This window comes from Cinclus cinclus, chromosome 1 (assembly GCF_963662255.1).
Source record: "Cinclus cinclus chromosome 1, bCinCin1.1, whole genome shotgun sequence".
NCBI classification, from domain to species: domain Eukaryota; kingdom Metazoa; phylum Chordata; class Aves; order Passeriformes; family Cinclidae; genus Cinclus; species Cinclus cinclus.
This window is the reverse complement of record NC_085046.1, coordinates 114,084,574-114,102,556: the sequence shown is the minus strand read 5'-3', so window position 1 is coordinate 114,102,556 and position 17,983 is coordinate 114,084,574. Positions and strand designations below refer to the sequence as shown.

Sequence of the window (17,983 nt, the reverse complement as noted above, 5' to 3'; positions counted from 1 at the left end):
CAGAAAACTCCTTCCGAGCGCGCCGGCCGGGCTTCGGCTCCGGCTCCGGCTCCTGCCCGGCGGGCGGAGCAGCTCCCTCGGCCCCGCCGCTGCGGGCTCCTGGCGCATCTGCTGCCTAGAGGGAGATGAGCTAAAAATCCCGCCAAAGCCCGGAGCTCGGGAGAAGCAGCGGGCGCGCTCCCACGGCGGAGCCCGTCCTGCAGGACTGCGCCGAGCCGCGGGCAGCGCCCCGCGCCCAGCGCGCCCCGCCTCCGCCTGACCCGGATACAGACGGCGCTGCCTCCCGGCCTCGAGCGTGGAGCCGGCCCGGCGCCGCCGCAGCAGCGGGAGCGGAGCGCCCCGGCCGTGCCATGGAATTGTGGTGACCGCCCCGGCCCCGCCACCATGGCCCCCATGGGTATTCGCCTCTCGCCGCTCGGCATGGCCGTGTTCTGCCTGCTGGGGCTGGGCGTCCTCTACCACCTCTACTCCGGCTTCCTGGCCGGCCGCTTCGCCTTCTTCATGCTGAGCGAGCCGGCGGCCGGCGGGCCCGAGACGCCGCACGGCTCTGCGCCGGTAGGCACCGTGGACCTGCGGGAGCTGCTGGCCGTGTCCGTGCTGGCCGCCGTCAGGGGCGGCGAGGAGGTGAAGCGGGTCCGCGAGGGGAACGTCCTCAACGCCAAGGCGAAGGGCAAGACGCGGGAGGGGGCCGAGGAGCAGCTGACCGCGGGCGACCTCCTCTCCAACCGCAGGATGTTCTACCTGCTGAAGGCCGCCTTCCCCGCCGTGCAGGTGTGTGCCGGCAGCGCTCCGTGGGGCGGGGGCTGCCGCGGGCCCGGCGCCGGGACCCGGGCGTGGCGCTCCGGCGTGGGGCTGCTCCGCACCGGCGCCTCTCCGGTCCGCGACCGTCGCGGGGAAGCGCTGCCCTCCTTGGTCGGCGCTTTTCCTTCTTCCCCTCCCGCTGGATCTGCGGCTGTGCCACCTCGCGCTCCTTGCCGTGGGTGCTGGGCTGCAGGGGAAGGAGTTGGAGAGTGTCGCAAGCGACGGCACGCCAGGTGTGGGGCAAACACCGGGTCCCGCTGTTGTGGCTCGTGAGCTCTGTGCATACGCAGGTAATTGCGCAGCGCAAATTCCGCCTACGGTTAAAATGCAGAAATTAGGAATGCCGTTGTTTCTGTGGTTTTCCTTCCTGCCGCTTGTCTTGCTTGCTGTCAGTTCTGGGGAGAGCCAGCAGCAGGAGCAGCGGCTGAGGTTTCGAGATTTAGGAACATAGCGCTGTAATAGCCGGGTGTTCAGTGCTTGTGGCTGTGGGACAGCAGATAAGCACAGCTGTGTCAATACTGTGGATCACTGCCTACCTGAGCAAGGTGAGTTTACTTTGCTTTCAGAGGTGTACACCCCTTCCTGCTCTCCTTCACTTCTGAAATCTAGGTCTATCTCTTAAGGTCGCACCCTAACCTTTGAACTATACTTTTGAGGATTTTTGGGGTTTATTGACATTGTTTCTGCTTACACTTCAGTCAATGGGAACTTCTGTCTTTTGATGTTAAATTCCTTAGCTTTTCACAGGCATTTAAAATGGATTGAAAGCCCTAAACTTGGATTTCAGAGGTGGTGATCGCATGGTTCTGCTGGATGGGTTGAGAGAAAAAGTAACTAAGTCTGGTTTTTGGTTATTGAGTTACTATTCACTTTTCAGTAACTGTTTAGTTTTTTGTTTGTTGGCTTTTTTTGTTTGTTTTGTTTTGGTGGGTTTTAGAGTGTTGTAAAGAACTTATTGAATATGCAATCTAGAGGAAACAACAAATTCTTTAAATTTGTTTGAAATAAACTTGAGATGTAACTCATCTTCCTCTGCAGAAAGATTATGCAGGTTCTGTTTTGAAGATTTCCTGGATTGTCTGTCGTTGACAAAGCATCTTCACAGGCTCAGTGTTAAAGGAAGAAAAAGTATTGACCCTGTTCTCTTGCATTATTCAGCGCCCTCAGAGATCTTGGCTTTACAGCTTAGCTGGCTTGAAACCTCTATGCTTTCTCTCCTTTCACAGATGGAGGGACTTCATTAATCTAGATGTAAGACTTGCCTGTGCTTCTAGAGAAGGCTGGGGATTCTGTCTGGGCTTTAAGAACACAGTGAACTGTGTATTGCCTGCTCTGTGGTCACATGTAAACTCTGCTCTCAGCCTGGGATTCTTAGCAGCAATAGTTTGACTTTCTGGCAGAGAGTGTTAACTTCGAACATCTACTTTTAAAAAACTTTGGTACTCCCTTTTATTTTTCTCACAGGTGATGTGTGCTGCTAGTCTTTAAGAATAGATGGTACTTCTGAAAGTGCAGATGTGTTCTCACAGGCAGTATAAAACTGAAAATGTGTGCACAGGTCTGTGGAACTGAAAAATACCAGGCATGTCTTTTCTTTTTCCCTGCTCCTCACTGAGCTTGAGCACTGAGGATGTCTAGCATGAGTGTACTTGACAAGTTTTTCAGGTAATCTGGAGTTACTCAGTCTGACAGATCAGCTGTGGGATGTTAAGTGTAAGAACATGATGGGGATAATAGCAGCTTACCTCATGTGGTGTTTAAAACTTTCTCACTAAGCTGTATATACACTGATAAGGCATTTTGTCTCTTAAAGTCTGTGATGTATTCATAAACATTTGCCCAAACTAAAATAAAAGCTTTCTTTTACTACTATATATGTGCTATGTGTGCTTCTCAGGTGTAAAGGCAAGGTATCATCTCAATCTACTGATCCTTCAAGTGTAGCTTCAGAGCAACCCATAAACCTGCAGCTAATCTAAAACTTTCATAGATCAGACCTGCTGAGTTTTGGTGTGAGTATAAGGATTATAGAGGATTTTCTGAGGCAGTATAAAATTGAATCATGTAAGAAATATCTTACTTTATATCTGTAGTCTTCTCTCCCTGTACAGAGTGTCACTCCAGAATAAAAGATGCTGCTGAAGTCAAATAAACTTCCTCTTCTCTCCTTACCAGAGAAGATGATGCTAATAAAAGCTGTCAAACAAAACCTGCAATAATTCCAAGAGTAAGCTTATGTAAAATGCTGATTTTATCACATCCTGAAGTTCTTGAGCTTAACAGAAGTAGCTCAGTATTTAAGTTGTTGCCAAATGCTGCAGCCAGAAAGAAGATGAAACAGCACAAAAAACAGGTGCTAAAATATGCCTGTAAAGCAAAGGAAATGGAGTTGTTCAGTCTTGACAAGAGAAGGCTCCTGTGAGACATTATAGCAGTCTTTCAGTACCTGAAGGGGGCTGCAGGAGAGCTGGAGAGGAGCTTTGTACAAGGGTATGTGTTGACAGGACAAGGGGGAATGGCTTTCCACTGAAAGAGTGCAGGTTTAGATTGGACATTAGGGCAGAATTCTTTACTGTGGGAGTGGTGAGGCACTGGACCAGGTTGCCCAGAGAAGTTGTGGATGAGCGTTCCCTGGAAGAGTTCAAGGTCAGGCAGGATAAGGCCTTGAGCAACCTGGTTTAGTAGAAGGTGTCCCAACCCATGGCAGGGGGTTGGAGTGAGGTCTGGAAGGTACCTTACAGGCCAAACCATTCTATTACTCTGTGACTCTCTAAGAATAACTGTGGCTTTCCAATGTTTCAAAATAATCAAGGGGAAAAGTCATTTGACTGAAATAAACTTAAGTCAATGAGCAGCGCTGGATTCCCTGTTTTATGTTGCTGGACATAAAAAGGGAAAGCATGCAAACAGTCTTTCTGAAGCAGATCTGAGTCTCTTAAAGTGTGGTTATTAAGAGAAAATGGAAGAGTTAGACTTCTCACTTGTAGAAGCCGAAATAAATCTGGAAAAAGTCTTAAAATCCTAGAAGCTGGGATTTATAAAAAAAAGCCCTTTTAAAATCTGAGGGGGAAAAAACATCCCACAGAAAGTGTATGCCTTTGTTCTCTTGAGTAAAGGTATTGTCTCTGCAGAGGAAGAGGAACTCCACTGCTGACACCACCTGCTCTGTTTGACATTAATAGATGTGTTTGCATCAGTTCAGACTTCTCAAGGCTATGTTAGGTAAGACCGAAGATGTGTGGCTCAATTGTGTTTTTTTCACTGTGTAGATTTAGTTTAGATTTAGTGGTGGTGTTTTTATATATCTCAGAAATAGGCCTGGGAAAGATAAGGGACAAAGAGAGAAGTCACTTAACTTGGGTATTAACCATTGTTGTCTGATTGCACTCAACATCCAGCAGTAAATATTTGCATGTGTATTCCATGAAGCATATTTATACAGTTGATTTGAGAATATACTTCGTGCCAAAACCTATGATATGCTTTCTCTTGGTGAAGTTCTCAACTGCAGTTACAGGCTTGAGGTGTTACTGCTCCTGCATGGCCATTATGTTGTCATCATTTATTTGACATGCTAAGAGTGAGTTAAACCTCTGATCCAGCTGTAATTGTCCTTTCTTCTGCTTTAATTTTTTAATTTATTTTGTTTATCTTTTCTCAGTTACTTCTTTCTTGGTTGGTTCTCCATGCAACCTTATTTGTTCTTGTGCTGGTGCAGTGGTGGTATGGTGAAGGACTGGGATGGGAATTAGGTTAGAAGATAAAGGAAATGCTTGACCCATCCCTGCTCCTGGAGTGGGAGTGGACTGGGGAGACATTCTTTCCAAATTCAGTGATCAACTAGCCAGAAATGCTGGTGTGTTCTGCTCAGAAGAGCTTCTGTGAAGAAGTGATCTCATGATACCAGGGCTTCAGCAGCATTACCTGCTAAAAGATCCCTCTCAGCATTGTGCCTTGGGGTCTTACTATTTTAATGTGGCCTGTCCAGGGATCAATGTCAGGAGCTTGATAATTGATTGTATCCTGAGTAAAAATTTAAAATAAAAGTTATTTAAAAGAAGGGTTATTTAGGAATACCCTGGTTCACTTCTCACTACAGCCCATCTCCAGGCATCTGAAGGAGCAGCCCTACTTGATCACAAAAGCAGGAATGATTTGCAGACTAGATTGTTCCTTTAACTTTCACTTTGACCAGATTACCTCTTGTCCTCTGACTGAAAAAGCAAATTTTAAAGTGGCCCACACAATTCTGCTATTTCGCTGCTGTACTATACTAGAGTTCTTTTCGCAGTATGTAGACTTCAGTCTTAATGGTCAGATTGTATTCTGTCCTACATTCTCATTTTGAGCTGTTTTGTCTTTTTTTTTTTTTGTTTAGAGTTACAGCAGCTGTATCTCTTGTTTTCTGATGTAAATACTGAGTTTCATCTGGTTTGCTCCCTTTTTTTAATATTGTGACTGTGATGGAAATCAAGTTGTCTTCTGTCCCAGTCTCTTTCTTTGAGCATCTTTTTATGAGTCTTGCCTCTGTTCCGAATCTAAATGTTTTTTATGTCTCTTTCCCAGTTAAGACTGTTGATAAATATTGCATTTCAAGCTTATGCATGATAATGCTGGAATCAGCGCTTGAAATGAAACTTTAAGAAATGTCACTTTTACTTTGATTCTCTTCTAAATTAATCTCATTTTTGAAGATTAATGACTCCAAGCATTCCTTTTTTATGAGGCTCTCTGAAGTACTGTCTAGGTTTAAACTCACTGTTTACAGGCTTCTGACCGCAGTGCCAACTACCATACCTAAAAAACTGGAATTTCATCTGAGATGAGAAGCTCTGCAACTGATACTGATTCTGTGTGAAAGATAGATCTGTTAAAGAAGCGGGTTTAAAAAAAAAATGCTACTTAAAACTTCAGAGGTATTGCACTTTAGTGAGTAGGTTCAGTAATTTGGGTTTTCATGTTGTAAGAATAGCCTCCTCAGGTCTTAAGGCTTTAAATAAAATTAATGTTCTTCTGACCCAAATGATCTTTGCAACTGCCAGTTGGTTTCTAAGTAAAACAAGTGTGAATGTTAATCTGAAGTCTCAGTAATAGGTGTTGTCTGGAGATCTATCTCCTGAGTTCCAATAAAAATGAAGTTAAAGACTGTAACTTTATGCTAATGAGTTCTGTGATTATCTTTTCAGATGCAATTACAGGTAGTTCATTTGGCATGATTGTGTGGTGCGGGTGTTTAATCTTATCAGCTGAGCATCTGGAGATTTGAATTTCTTAGTGTAACCACTCAACAAACAGTGGACTTTTTCAGGTATTGTCTATTTTATTGGTAGATTTCTAATTTGTCCTTACTTGGATGTTTTCTTAAAATGAGGTGTTGCAACTCTTGTGATAAGCAGGTCATCTCTTTCTCTTTGCTAGACTTGGATCTATATAGAACACTAATGGAGAATTTTGGTATCTATTGAAACCACTTGTGTGAGCTAATGAGCTATTTTCCTGGTCTAAAATTCTAGTTGTTTCTGCAGATTACCGGTGGAAACAGTGAATCCTCTGATCCATGCTGATTCCCTCAATTCTACTTTTGTTGTTTTCATCAACCTATATTCATTGCAAGTCCGTAGAAGCAGAGTTGTCATTGGATATCTCTTCATCATTTATTAAATCCTGTTCGTTTCAGTGTGCTTCCTGCTGGCTTAATGGCCAAAGTCATCTAATAAGTTTTGATAAGCACTAATTATGCTTCTTGACATTTAGGCTTGTCCAGATTCTTCATTGTGTGTTCTGTCATCTTGTTCCTGCATCAAGTGACTTCTTGTTGCTAAAATAAACAAAGGTGTAGTTGATGATAGAGGAAAACCTCTGATTGCCTTGACTTAGGTGCCTTGAAAAAGGCATGTGTCCTTTTTCGGTGTTGTGTTACAATTATAGAAATACTTGTTTTCTGATCAAATGACTGGCAACATGAGACCAGTGGGTTTTATAACTTTTACTATTTTATACATTTGTATGATTTTATACCTTACACATTTATATACAAATGTGCTTTATAGTTTTAAACTTAATTAAAAGTTAGGACTTTAAACTTATAGTTTCTAAACTTAATTGCCTTTTAATAAGCCTTTTTTTTTTAAAACCATGTGATCAGCAAGTTCTTCTTTCCTTTCATAACAAAATCTGCCTTGCTAAAACTCTATGTAAATTGAACCTTGGTAAGAGGACCATTTTTGAAAGGCAAGAAGATCACCTGTAAAAGCTTATTTTTCCTTTCTGATATGTTGTGGTAGTCAAAGGAGGAAAAGAACCTTTTCAAAAGCAAGCATCTGGCTTTAAAAATGTGTGTTGAATAAAATCAGGGTTGGGGTTTTTTTTACTATGCTGGCAAGGCTACTATTCAATTTTTTTAAAGCTTAAAGGCATTTTAATTTTACAAAAAGAAGTGGTACTTTGATTTCCCAGTTTGCATTCCTTTTGGAGTTAAGTAACCTAAGCTTTCAAGAAGCAGCTTTCATTCATAGTGAAAACTGCTATTCACCACCCCCTAATTCAAAAGTTGGAAGGGAGGGATCATGAATGGTCCTGGATGCAGGTGAGCTAATTCTTGGTGTGAATGCACAGCCCCTCCCTTTGTAAGAGATTCTGGAGCCTTGTTTTGTTACCAGGGTAGGTTAGATATTTTCCTCAGATATTGGAAATAATGGTGCTTTGACTGCTTTTCTTCTTCTCTCAACAGGACTGCTCTCCTGTTGAGTTTATTTGTATGTCATGACTTCTTGAGTGGGTGTTCACATTCAGAGGTTTTGGCATCTGATTCCTTCACACGATTGTGTATGTACAGACGCTGTGAGAAGCTGAGACAGCTTTCATCTCTGATACATCTGAGGAGAAAAACAGAGCAGCAGAGCCAGTGGAGGTAAAACAGTCTGTCTTGTAGTGCAGTGAACATAGGGTTGCTCTTTGGGTGCAGCAGTGGTGGTTGAAGCGGTCTCTAAGTGGGGGAAATCCAAAAGACTGCTGGTTGAACTGCTCTCCTCTGAATTGGGACATCTTGGAAGCACAGTCAAATAAAAGCAAATCAGATACATGCAGCTACCTCATAGGTCTGTATACCTTCCAAGGTGTGTAGTTGTGGGTATTGTGGAGTCATAAAATGACTTGTATTGGAAGGGACCTTAGAGAATCATCTTCTTCCAGCTACCTTGTCATGGGCAGGAATGCCCACTAGACCAAGTTGCTTAAAGCCCCATCCAGTCTGGTCTTGAACACTTTGAGACATCCACAACTTCTCTAGGCAAGATGCTCCAGTGTCTTACTACCCTTACAGTAAACAATTTCTTCCTAGAATCTAAGCCAAATCTCTCCTCTTTTAGTTTAAAACTATTTCCCCTTGTCATATCCCTACCTACCTAATGTAAAAAGTTATTCTCCCTCCTTTTTTATGAGCACCATTTAAGCATTGGAAGGCTGTCTTAAGGTCTCTCAGGAGCCTTCTCTCTCTTCCAGGCTGAATAAACCCAGCTTTCAGCCTGTCTTCATAGGAGAGGTGTTCATCCCTCTCATCATCTTTGTGGCCCTCTTCTGGACCCACTCTAAAAGGTCCACATTATTGTTGGGCTGAGGATTCCATACCTGGTTGCAGCATTCCAGGTGGGGTCTCACCAGGGCAGAGGAGAGGGGGAGAATCACTTCCCTTCACCTGCTGACCATGCTGATTTTCTGATGCCTCCCAGGAGGTAGTTGGCTGTCTGGGCTGTGAGCACACATCCATGATAAACCCCAAGTGTGTCTGTTATGCTGCTCTCAGTGAGTTCCCCCGTTCTGTACTCAGGTCTGGGACTACCTCAAACTAGGTGCAGCATCTTGCACTTGGACTTGTTGAACTTCATGATGTTCCCATGAACCAAATTCTCAAGTTTGTCCAGGTCCCTCAGGATGGTATCCCTTCCTTCTGCTGTGTCAGGTGTACTGCTTGGCTTCATGTCATCTGCAAACTTGCTGAGGGTCCATTTGATCTTACTGTTGTCATTGATGAAGATATAAAAGAGCACCAGTCCCAAAATGGAGCCTTGAGGGAGAACTTCCCTGGCCTACACCTGGACGTACAAGTTGTTGACCCCAGCTTCCTGGCTCTGTCCATCCATCCGGTTCCTTATCCACTGAGTAATCTTTAAATTCATGTCTCTCCAATCTGGAGTTAATGATGTCATGTGGGACCCTATCAAAGGCCTTTCAGAAGTCTAGGTAGGGGACACCAGTTGGTCTTGGCACCCTTGTCAACTGTTGCAGTCACTCCATCTGGAAGGCCACTAGATTAGACCGACACGAGCATGAACTCTTAGTGGTTGCTCTAGACATTAGTACAGAAGGTATATGTAATTATAAAGTATCTTCCACTGTCCACAGAGGATATCTCTCAGTCACTCAGAAAGAAGGTGTTGACATCACTGTTGTCAACAGTTTATTGTTTGCAAATGTTTGCATTTACTTTTGTCTCTCCACTTCTTTCCTCTGTCTCATGTCAGGTGGATACAGGTGGCAAAGTTGAGTCTTGGGCATGCATAATTCTTACACCACGTAACTACTGGTGAAGTAGCTGTGTAGGTTATGCAGCATGAGTACGCTAACAAAACAGAAAAAACAACCTATTTATGTTTTACTAATGTTCTCCTGTGCACACTCCAGACTTGAGGCCTCCAGGCTTTTCATTTCAGTGGTCAGATCAATAGACTTATCCATTGAGTCATAGAATCATTGATTAATTTGAGTTGGAATAGACCTTTAAATGTTCAACTCAGGTTACTCAGAACCCCATCCAACCTGACCTGGAACACTTGAGGGACAGGGCATCTACTGCCTCTCTGGGCAGCCTGTTCCAACCTGTTTTTGAAAGGTAATAGCTGGAATACTCTTATGTTCATATTCTGACTGCTAAATGTTAACTTTTCTTGTTACCTGTACTCAGGCTGTGGGGGGGGTTGGTTTGGTTTTTGTTTTGTTTGGGGGATTTTTTTTGGTGTGAGGTTTTTTTTTTTTCAGTTTGAGCAGCTTAATTGGTATTTTTATAATACAGGTGTGATAGTATTTGTGGTGTTCCTGTTCTATTTTCTGATGAAACAGCACTAAGATTTGGATTTCAGAGGACGTAATTTTCTGATGGGGTTATTGGTGCCCTCAGGAATAATGTGCTGTGCTACCTCTTGTTTTTCAGGATACTGGATTATTTGCATATTAAAATATAAAATGAATATTGAGCTGGAGAAGTATGAAGGGGGAAGGAGAGAGAGTACTAAATTAAAAAATAAAAAATCACATGCCACCAAGCAAACACTTTCTAAGAACAGCATTGCATTTTCATGTACTGATGCCTGGTTTGAAGTATTTGAACAGAAGCTTCTGTTTGGGGGGAGAGGGGGAGTTGCATATATTTTTTCATTTTAACTTAACTTACCTTCAGTTGGTGAATTCAAAGGCAGAACTACAAGTGTGTTCCACTCTTTCAGACCAGGAAAAAGCCTGAAGTTGTGCACTATGCCAGCGACAGCTGGCTAGTATTCATGTAGGTTTTTTGGGTGACAAGCTGCCATGAAGACAACATGAAGTGCTGATAGGGACTAAACCAGCACAGGCCAAAGAGCCACTGTTAGGTTCTGTGAAGTCTTTGGGTGGTCAGGACTGTTGGCTGTTCAGAGCACTGCATTTATCCAGACAAGTTCGTGGTACACTGGAGTTCTTCCTGTGTTCCTGAGCGGATCTGTATCCAGTCACCAGTGAGCCGTACAGGAGTGCTCTCTGTGCACAGGTTTCCAAAGGCTGGAAACACCTGGATGTTTTGGAAGGCACATCATTAACCGATCCTGGTATTGGTGTTGGACCTCTGCTGCTGGCTCCCATGAGCAGCATCCCTCATTTGTTATGGAATTCCTGCACCTTACAGGCTGGTATTAGGGAAGCTCTGTACTAATGAGATGCAGCCAGACTGCCTTGTTTATGAAATAATGGTTTGGGCATTTGTTTGTTTACTTTTCAGGAGTATGCCATGCACTGGTTTACATATATTTTATTAAACCTCTGTGTTTGATGCGGTTCTTTGTGAGGAGGGCTTTTGCTTGAAGCATAACTGGGGAAGATTTCTGAAATGTAGTTAACCTTCATGTCAGTGCTTAGTTTCCAGAACTTGCCCAGATGGGCTTGTACACCTTACAGCTGTTAGGCAATTAATCCCAGAGCATCTTGCTGAAATAAGGTCTAGTGCCTGAAAGATTTGGCCTTGTGATTGTCTTTCTACCATAGCTACTACTAATTTACAAGTGAGGATTTTGGATTGCAGTGAACTACATCTGCATATCACTTGAGAAAAGTTTAAAGTGTAAGGTCGTGGCCTCTGGAGGCTGCCAGCAAATGAGAATGACAAATAGGAACATGGAATTTACACAGAGGCATATTTGCAAGGAATATTCTCCTTCATTAACAAAAACCAAAAAAAATAAAAGGAAAACAGGAGGAGTAAAAGAAGTTCTAAGGATTAGCGAGTCCCTCTCAAGCGAGTATTCAGCCAAAGCTACAGAGTAAATGGTCATATGAATGGAAGAACGAGTGACCCACTTAGGATTTTGGTTAGGTTCAGTTATGTTTTTTACTTTCTCCAGATGTCTATGCAACCTTATCACTCTTTCCCCACTTTTTGTTGGCTGTTTTTCCTAGTGGAATAATCATGTCTGTTGGGAGAAACTCCTCAAAAGCATTTTAAATGCTGCAGTGTCCCAGCCACTGCTACAAAATCTGACCTAGTAGGTGGTGTTTCTCTGAAAACAGTGCCTTTCAGATAGTTTCAGACTTTACATTCTAGCGTACTGTAACAACAGGTTTAACAAGATATTCTTCCTTTTGAGCACTGGTTCCAACCCTTTTACTTTTCAGAGGCCCCTTTCTTCTGTTGCAGAATTTTTTTATTTTTTTTGTGATGGCATGTCATGTGCTGTAGTGAAACTTAGGCTGCTCAGGGGCTATGTTGAGACTGCCAAGTCTGTGGAACTACTCATCTTGACTTTGCCAGGACTGTTTTCCCTAGGGGAAAATGCAATCATCAGGTTTATTGTATAGTGACAGATGTTTAATTTGTAAACGTCACAGCAACTTCAAGAGCTCCATGTTTGGCATATAATGCTTCACATACTGGTTTTACGTGAGAAGGCAACTATGATGTATGGCTGGAGTTACTGCAGTTCTACTTCCTTTTTCTTTTCAAATTCTCTTGAAGAAAATGGTCCTTAACTCTTGGCCAATACCCTGCTACAGTTGAGGTGTGTGTGATGCTTTTTCTTGTCATTACATGAATTATGTAAAAATCCTACTCATACAAGGTCTGTCACATTCAAATGTAGTCTGACAGCTCCTTCATTTTCATTGTCTTTCCATGTCACTCGCCTACAACTTTTGGGACATCTGCATCTCTGGTTACCCAAAAACATTGTGCTGCTGCAGTCACAAGGACATTGTGTTGGGTTTTGCAGAATGTTACTCCTTTCAACAGGTTGGTTCTGTGTGCTCCACTGCCTAGCCAGACTCTGCTTGATGCACAGAAATGCCCTCTGGTGTGGAGAAAATTCATAAAGCTGTGCAGCAGGTGACAATAGGCTTAAATGTGACTTTTGACTGCTGTTAATAAATGTTCTTCATGGGCCATCTTAGGACCTTACCCCAACCTACCCTAAAAATGGGTATGGGATGTTACTTACTTGTTTGTGAAATAAATTCATCTGACAGTTGTCAAGTGGTTAAATTCCAGTGAATTGCTTAAATTTCTAGTTGTAACTCGATGCCTGCAACAGAAATATATATACAAAGATTTCTTCATGTCCAAGTCATGCACAGTCTGCTTAATGCCTGGTGAGAATATATCTCTACATTTCTATGTGCTTCTACTGGCCTTAAAAATTGAATTTTGGACCCCCTGCTGTGTACTGTATGATTCTCCAGAGTCAAATGTTCTGCCTGTAGTACATGAAGCAACTACACTTAAATATTGATTTAAAGAAATGTGATTCATACTGTGGGAATGTTCAGTAGGGAGAGCTGCAGCCAAAGCAACAGTGTCCAGCTGTGGTGTGGTTCACAGTAAAATTCTGAATCGTGGTTTTACATTGCTTGTCACATGACTGTAAATAGCCTGTGAGTTGCTGAAAAAAAAGATTAATTCCTGCATTTGAGGTGAAAGAAGAAAGAGAAAAGGTGAGCAAACCTGCAGTTTTCCCAAGTGCTGCAGTTACTGTATCCGTATGTTAATGCAACTACTTTTGTTGTCTCACCACAGATAAATTCTGAGGAGCGTGTTGATACAGCTGATCAGGAGTCAGTCTCCTGGGATCACATTATTCCTGAAGACATAAAGCAAAAAATACAGCCTAAAGAGGTTCCAGCAGAAAGTGTCACTGTCTGGATCGATCCTTTAGATGCTACACAAGAATATACAGGTAGCTGATTCTTGTTGACAAATCATGTGTGTAATTTTGATGTTTGCCTTTTACACTGGAAACAAGGTAATATTTAAAAGGACATCTCTTGTAAAAGTATCTTATGCCAAAGCTAACATGATTTAATTGAACAAATTGCATAGTGAAATCTCTGTAGTTCTCAAATTACATAATCTACTTTTATATATTCCAACTCTGAAATTACTTTGCTATCCTTACAAATAAGTAATTGCTATAATAAATGTTAACTGTCAGTTATGGATTGTACTAGAATTACACATTTCTTTATTTCAGTCCTTGCTGTGGCTTTTGTTTATTTAAAGGGAATACTAAGTAAATATCCTATTTATATTGATATAAGAAAGTTTTTGTTGTCATTTTTCAAAAAAGCATGCATAATTCAGTCTTCCCCCTTTTCAAAGATTTTAGGATGTTCATAAGCAGTTCAAGGCAATCCAACTAAAATTCTTGCTGATAAGTACTAAGGAGCAACTAGGAAAATGGGATTCTTTTTCTTTTGTGACTATGTAATTGATATAATTATCCTTTCCAGTGGATATTCTTTGGTTTTTTAATTACCATTTTTGAACCAATAGAGGATAGGAGGTGAGGCAGAGAAGGGAGACTAGAGGGGCACAGATTTCCAGAAAATATATGTTGCATAAGACACAGCTGTTAGCATTAGATCTGGTAGCATTATACTCTGGGAGGAGTGTAGGTTACATCTACTGAACAGGAAAAATTGCTGGAGAGCTGAAAAGTCTTCAAAGTATTTTGAAAACTTAAATCTTACTTAAAGATACAACAAAGTTTCATAAATGCATGAGGCAGAATGCAAACTAGTTTTCAGAAAATAATCTGAATAATCTCCTGTCTGTTTTCTTTTTGCGTTCTTGGCATCTGGTTGTAAACTTGTTCACTTTCTTGTTTTGCCCACAGAGGATCTTCGACAGTATGTCACCACTATGGTTTGTGTGGCTGTAAATGGTAAACCAGTCATAGGTGTGATACACAAGCCCTTCTCATCATACACAGGTACCGTCATGCCTTCACCAATTTCCATCATAGGCAGTCATAGTATTAATTAAAATTCACTGTTTGAGAGAACATCTGTAGGTGTGAGAAAATACACCTTTTGCAGCAGCAAAAGGGCACTGCAGCAGACCACACAGAGCTGTAGATGTGTTCTGTGCTATAAAACCACAAAGGAGAATGCCATCCTTGTTTAAAATAAAAATTATATGTTTAGAACAAACTAACTGAAAGTATTTTTCAGAGCTAATATCCCTTCAATTACAGTGCTTATTACACACTAAAAAAAAGTTAAACCTACAAATAGTGACCAGTTTCATGTGTGCTTTTAGTCTTTAGCAAAAATGAGTACTTTGCTCATTTAGCAGAAGAACTTGGGTCTATGATAATATACCCAGGAGCTGCTGTTTATTTGGTGTGAATAAAAAAAGATTGAATAAAGACCTTAATGGCAACTGTTTGTATGTAACAGGCAAGACTGTCTAGCATAGCCGTATTGATTATCTGACATGCCTTTAATGCCACAACTGTGAAGTAATTCATTCTTTAGTATTAATTATGTATCAGGGAGCATTGCTGCAAGTTTGGCAATTTGCATGCACTTCTGAAAGCTTCAGGGTAGTTTAAGTATTCATGTCTTACTGCGTATTTAAAACAGGAATTTCTGTTTACATTTTCCCTTAGGCAATACTGACCTCTAGAGTTCTGAAGTTTTGCAGTAGCTCTGGCACAAAAAACTAAGTGAATAAATGCATTTTGTATTTTTTTTGCCCACTGAAAACTCAACATTTTGTGCTAAATATTTTGCTGTCTATAAATATGAATTGAATTACCAGTCACTTAAGTATGTGCTATGTTCCAATACGCTTCAAGAATCTTGGAGATTTTGGAACGTATATTTTTAGGTGTCAATACCTGTCTGAAGAAATGGGTTTTTAGCATTGTAATGTTGAGAATTTGTCTTCTTTGATAATAGTGCAGTGTGCAGTGTTCAGATATGGAATCGGATGAGATACAGTGAATTCTGTCATTCTGTGTGACAAGTATTTATTTTCCAAGCTGGAAATACTGATATGTTTCGAGTCAGATTGTTCCTAAATACTACCACACAAATACAAAGCAATAAAGGGCAGTCAGCATTGTTACTGCACACAGCTCAGTCTGTTGCCAAACAATCTGGCTCTCTACTGAGATGAAATTGCTGGGTAGTTTGCTAAGTAAATGTCAGATTAATGGTTAGGGGATGCCACCTACTAAGTTTGGCTTTGAACTTCACGATGAAACAAGTGGGAATTTGTGGATTCTAAATTCAGTTCTCTGAAACATAACATCCAGTATTTTTCTTTGTAGCGCTATCCTCCTGAGCTATTTCCTTCTTTAGCATTACTATCCTGAACAAAATGACTCCATAGAATTTTTGGTATCTGCTTTAGAGGGTAATGGGGCTTTTTGTTCTTACATAAAAATATTGTCTGAGGAAATATTGGATGTATTTCTGACTAGGAGCCATCCTTTTAACTTTGGTGGCTTTCTAAATCCAAATTCTAAATATTAATGACTTGGGATTTTTCCTCTGTTTTCTGGAAGACTCACACAAGAACAATCAGGCTTGGTATAATGCCATATGCACCAAAGTGTGTGTGGCCTCCTTCTCTTCCTTTGTGTGCACATGTGGGTTATGTACCCCATCCTCTGTCAGCACTATCTTTCTCTTTTACAGTAGTGAGAGATACTAAGTCAGAGGTATCAATTACATATGGTTAAATAAGTACCATTTTATTCTTACATTTAACAGAGATTGTCTTTTTTAAATCTTAGCAGAATTTTTGTTTCTCTTGTAGCTTGGGCAATGGTGGATGGTGGGTCAAATGTAAAAGCTCGTTCCTCCTACAATGAGAAGACCCCAAGAATTATTGTGTCCCGTTCCCATGCAGGAAAAGTTGAGCAGGTTGCACGGCAGACATTTGGAAATAAAACGGTGATAATTCCCGCTGGTGGAGCAGGTTTGATTCTTTAAGCATCCTATCCATTTTATTGCTTCTGAATGTTTTAATGATGTAGCTGTTACTAGGCAGAAGGATGTACTGTGGTGTCATCTCTTTTTCCTCTTGCCTTTTGATCTTTACGTCACTGTAAGCAAATGCTTGACAGTAGGGACACAGTTTTTCCTGTATTTAGGAACCTACATGCAAACTTGGTTCAGACTTCAGGCTGTACACAAATCAGGTTACTGAATCTGAGCCTGAGCTAACAGTGTTGTTGTGGTCCTTTGATTGAAACACACAGATGTGTGTTCATGGAAGGCACTGATGCCTCAGTGGGAGAAAAAGAGCTGTGTGACCACAGGCACAATCATGGAAGACAGTCTGTTTGTTGTTAAGTTTGCTGTTAGTATTGATTTTAAAATTGATTTTAAAAAATTAAGAAAAAGGCCATTAAAGTTTAATACTGTTTATTACATTTATGTCAAAAGAGAAAATTAGTACCGCTAAAGTTCATTTTTATCTGCCTCATACTCAATATAAAGAAATTTTAGAATACTTTTTACATATGCGAGGTCCTTGTGCATGTTATTGACAGAACATAGATGGGAGGCACTAGTATGAACAAGAGCAGTTTTAAAGTCTCAGAAAAGCCATGCAAAGTTTTATTTTTACAGAAATGTTTCTTTTTGTGTCTTTTAATGCGAAAAGCCAGAGCTCCCTTACAGATTTAGTCAAGAAGGTCTCGCATTGCTTCTTTATAATGACCCTAAATGACAGAGATAGTGAAAGTGTAACTGATTATAGCGGGTCTTGTCCAGGGCTTGACTCCATTGAAGATGATGAAGAAATGAACAGATTAATGAAACAAGAATATTGGTGGAAGAGGTGAAAAATTGAAAAAAATACTTAAAAGAATGAATAGTGTTTTGAGCAATTACTTTGTACTGCCTAATGAATAATAAAGGGGAATGCCCTGGGATGATTTCCTTTATTAAAGAGTGGTGTATACATCTTCCTTCTATTGTAATAAAAAGCCAGGGAGAGAATGATAGACTTGAGCATGATACAGAGATTGAGAAATGAATGAGTAAGCATAAGAGAAGAACTGTATTTTGAGGTTCTGGTCTTGTTCTTTTAATGTGTTTTGACAGGAAGGCTTGGTTTAATTTATTTTATTTTAACCTATGATGATTTCTTCTAGGCTATAAAGTGCTGGCCCTCCTTGATGTGCCTGAAAAGAATCAAGAAGAAGCTGACGTGTATATCCATGTCACCTACATTAAGAAGTGGGACATATGTGCTGGAAATGCAGTGTTGAGAGCATTGGGTGGCCATATGACTACCCTGACTGGTGAAGAAATTAGTTACACTGGGTCAGATGGCAATGAAGGAGGACTTATAGCCAGTATCAACATGAACCATAAAGCACTAATAGAAAAACTCCCAGATCTGGAAAAAACGTCACACAAATAAGCATGACTGATGGAGAAGTACAAGTTGTGCTCTTGTAGCCTCCAGATGCTCTGTCTGAAGAAGCAGGTGTGAAAACCTGCTGGAAAAGGTGCACAGCAAAGCAGTTTGGTGTGGGTTTGGGGACTATATCTTGCATTGGGTTTTGTCAGTGGTGATATTTAAAAAGAATAAAATAATAATAATCAGAAGTAGGAAGGGGACCGATGGTTTTGCACATCAGTTTCC

The 17,983-nt window shown here is 41.2% G+C and overlaps 1 protein-coding gene across 1 annotated transcript; it reads left to right on the top strand.

The window, feature by feature from the left end:
* The first annotated feature begins 384 nt into the window (after positions 1 to 384).
* Positions 385 to 17,758, top strand: BPNT2 (3'(2'), 5'-bisphosphate nucleotidase 2). The gene is made up of 5 exons (XM_062501849.1): positions 385 to 771; positions 13,109 to 13,268; positions 14,208 to 14,303; positions 16,142 to 16,303; positions 17,487 to 17,758. The coding sequence occupies exons 1-5, from the start codon at positions 385 to 387 to the stop codon at positions 17,756 to 17,758; spliced, it is 1,077 nt and encodes a 358-aa protein (XP_062357833.1).
* Positions 17,759 to 17,983: the final 225 nt, after the last annotated feature.

What these genes read in the sequence shown, in the direction of transcription:
- BPNT2 (XM_062501849.1), top strand. Translation starts at nt 385, where the DNA reads ATGGCCCCCATGGGTATTCGCCTCTCGCCGCTCGGCATGGCCGTGTTC. An exon ending in CCGCCTTCCCCGCCGTGCAG is followed by an intron (nt 772 to 13,108) that starts GTGTGTGCCGGC and finishes GTCTCACCACAG; the next exon opens with ATAAATTCTGAGGAGCGTGT. An exon ending in GCCCTTCTCATCATACACAG is followed by an intron (nt 14,304 to 16,141) that starts GTACCGTCATGC and finishes TTTCTCTTGTAG; the next exon opens with CTTGGGCAATGGTGGATGGT.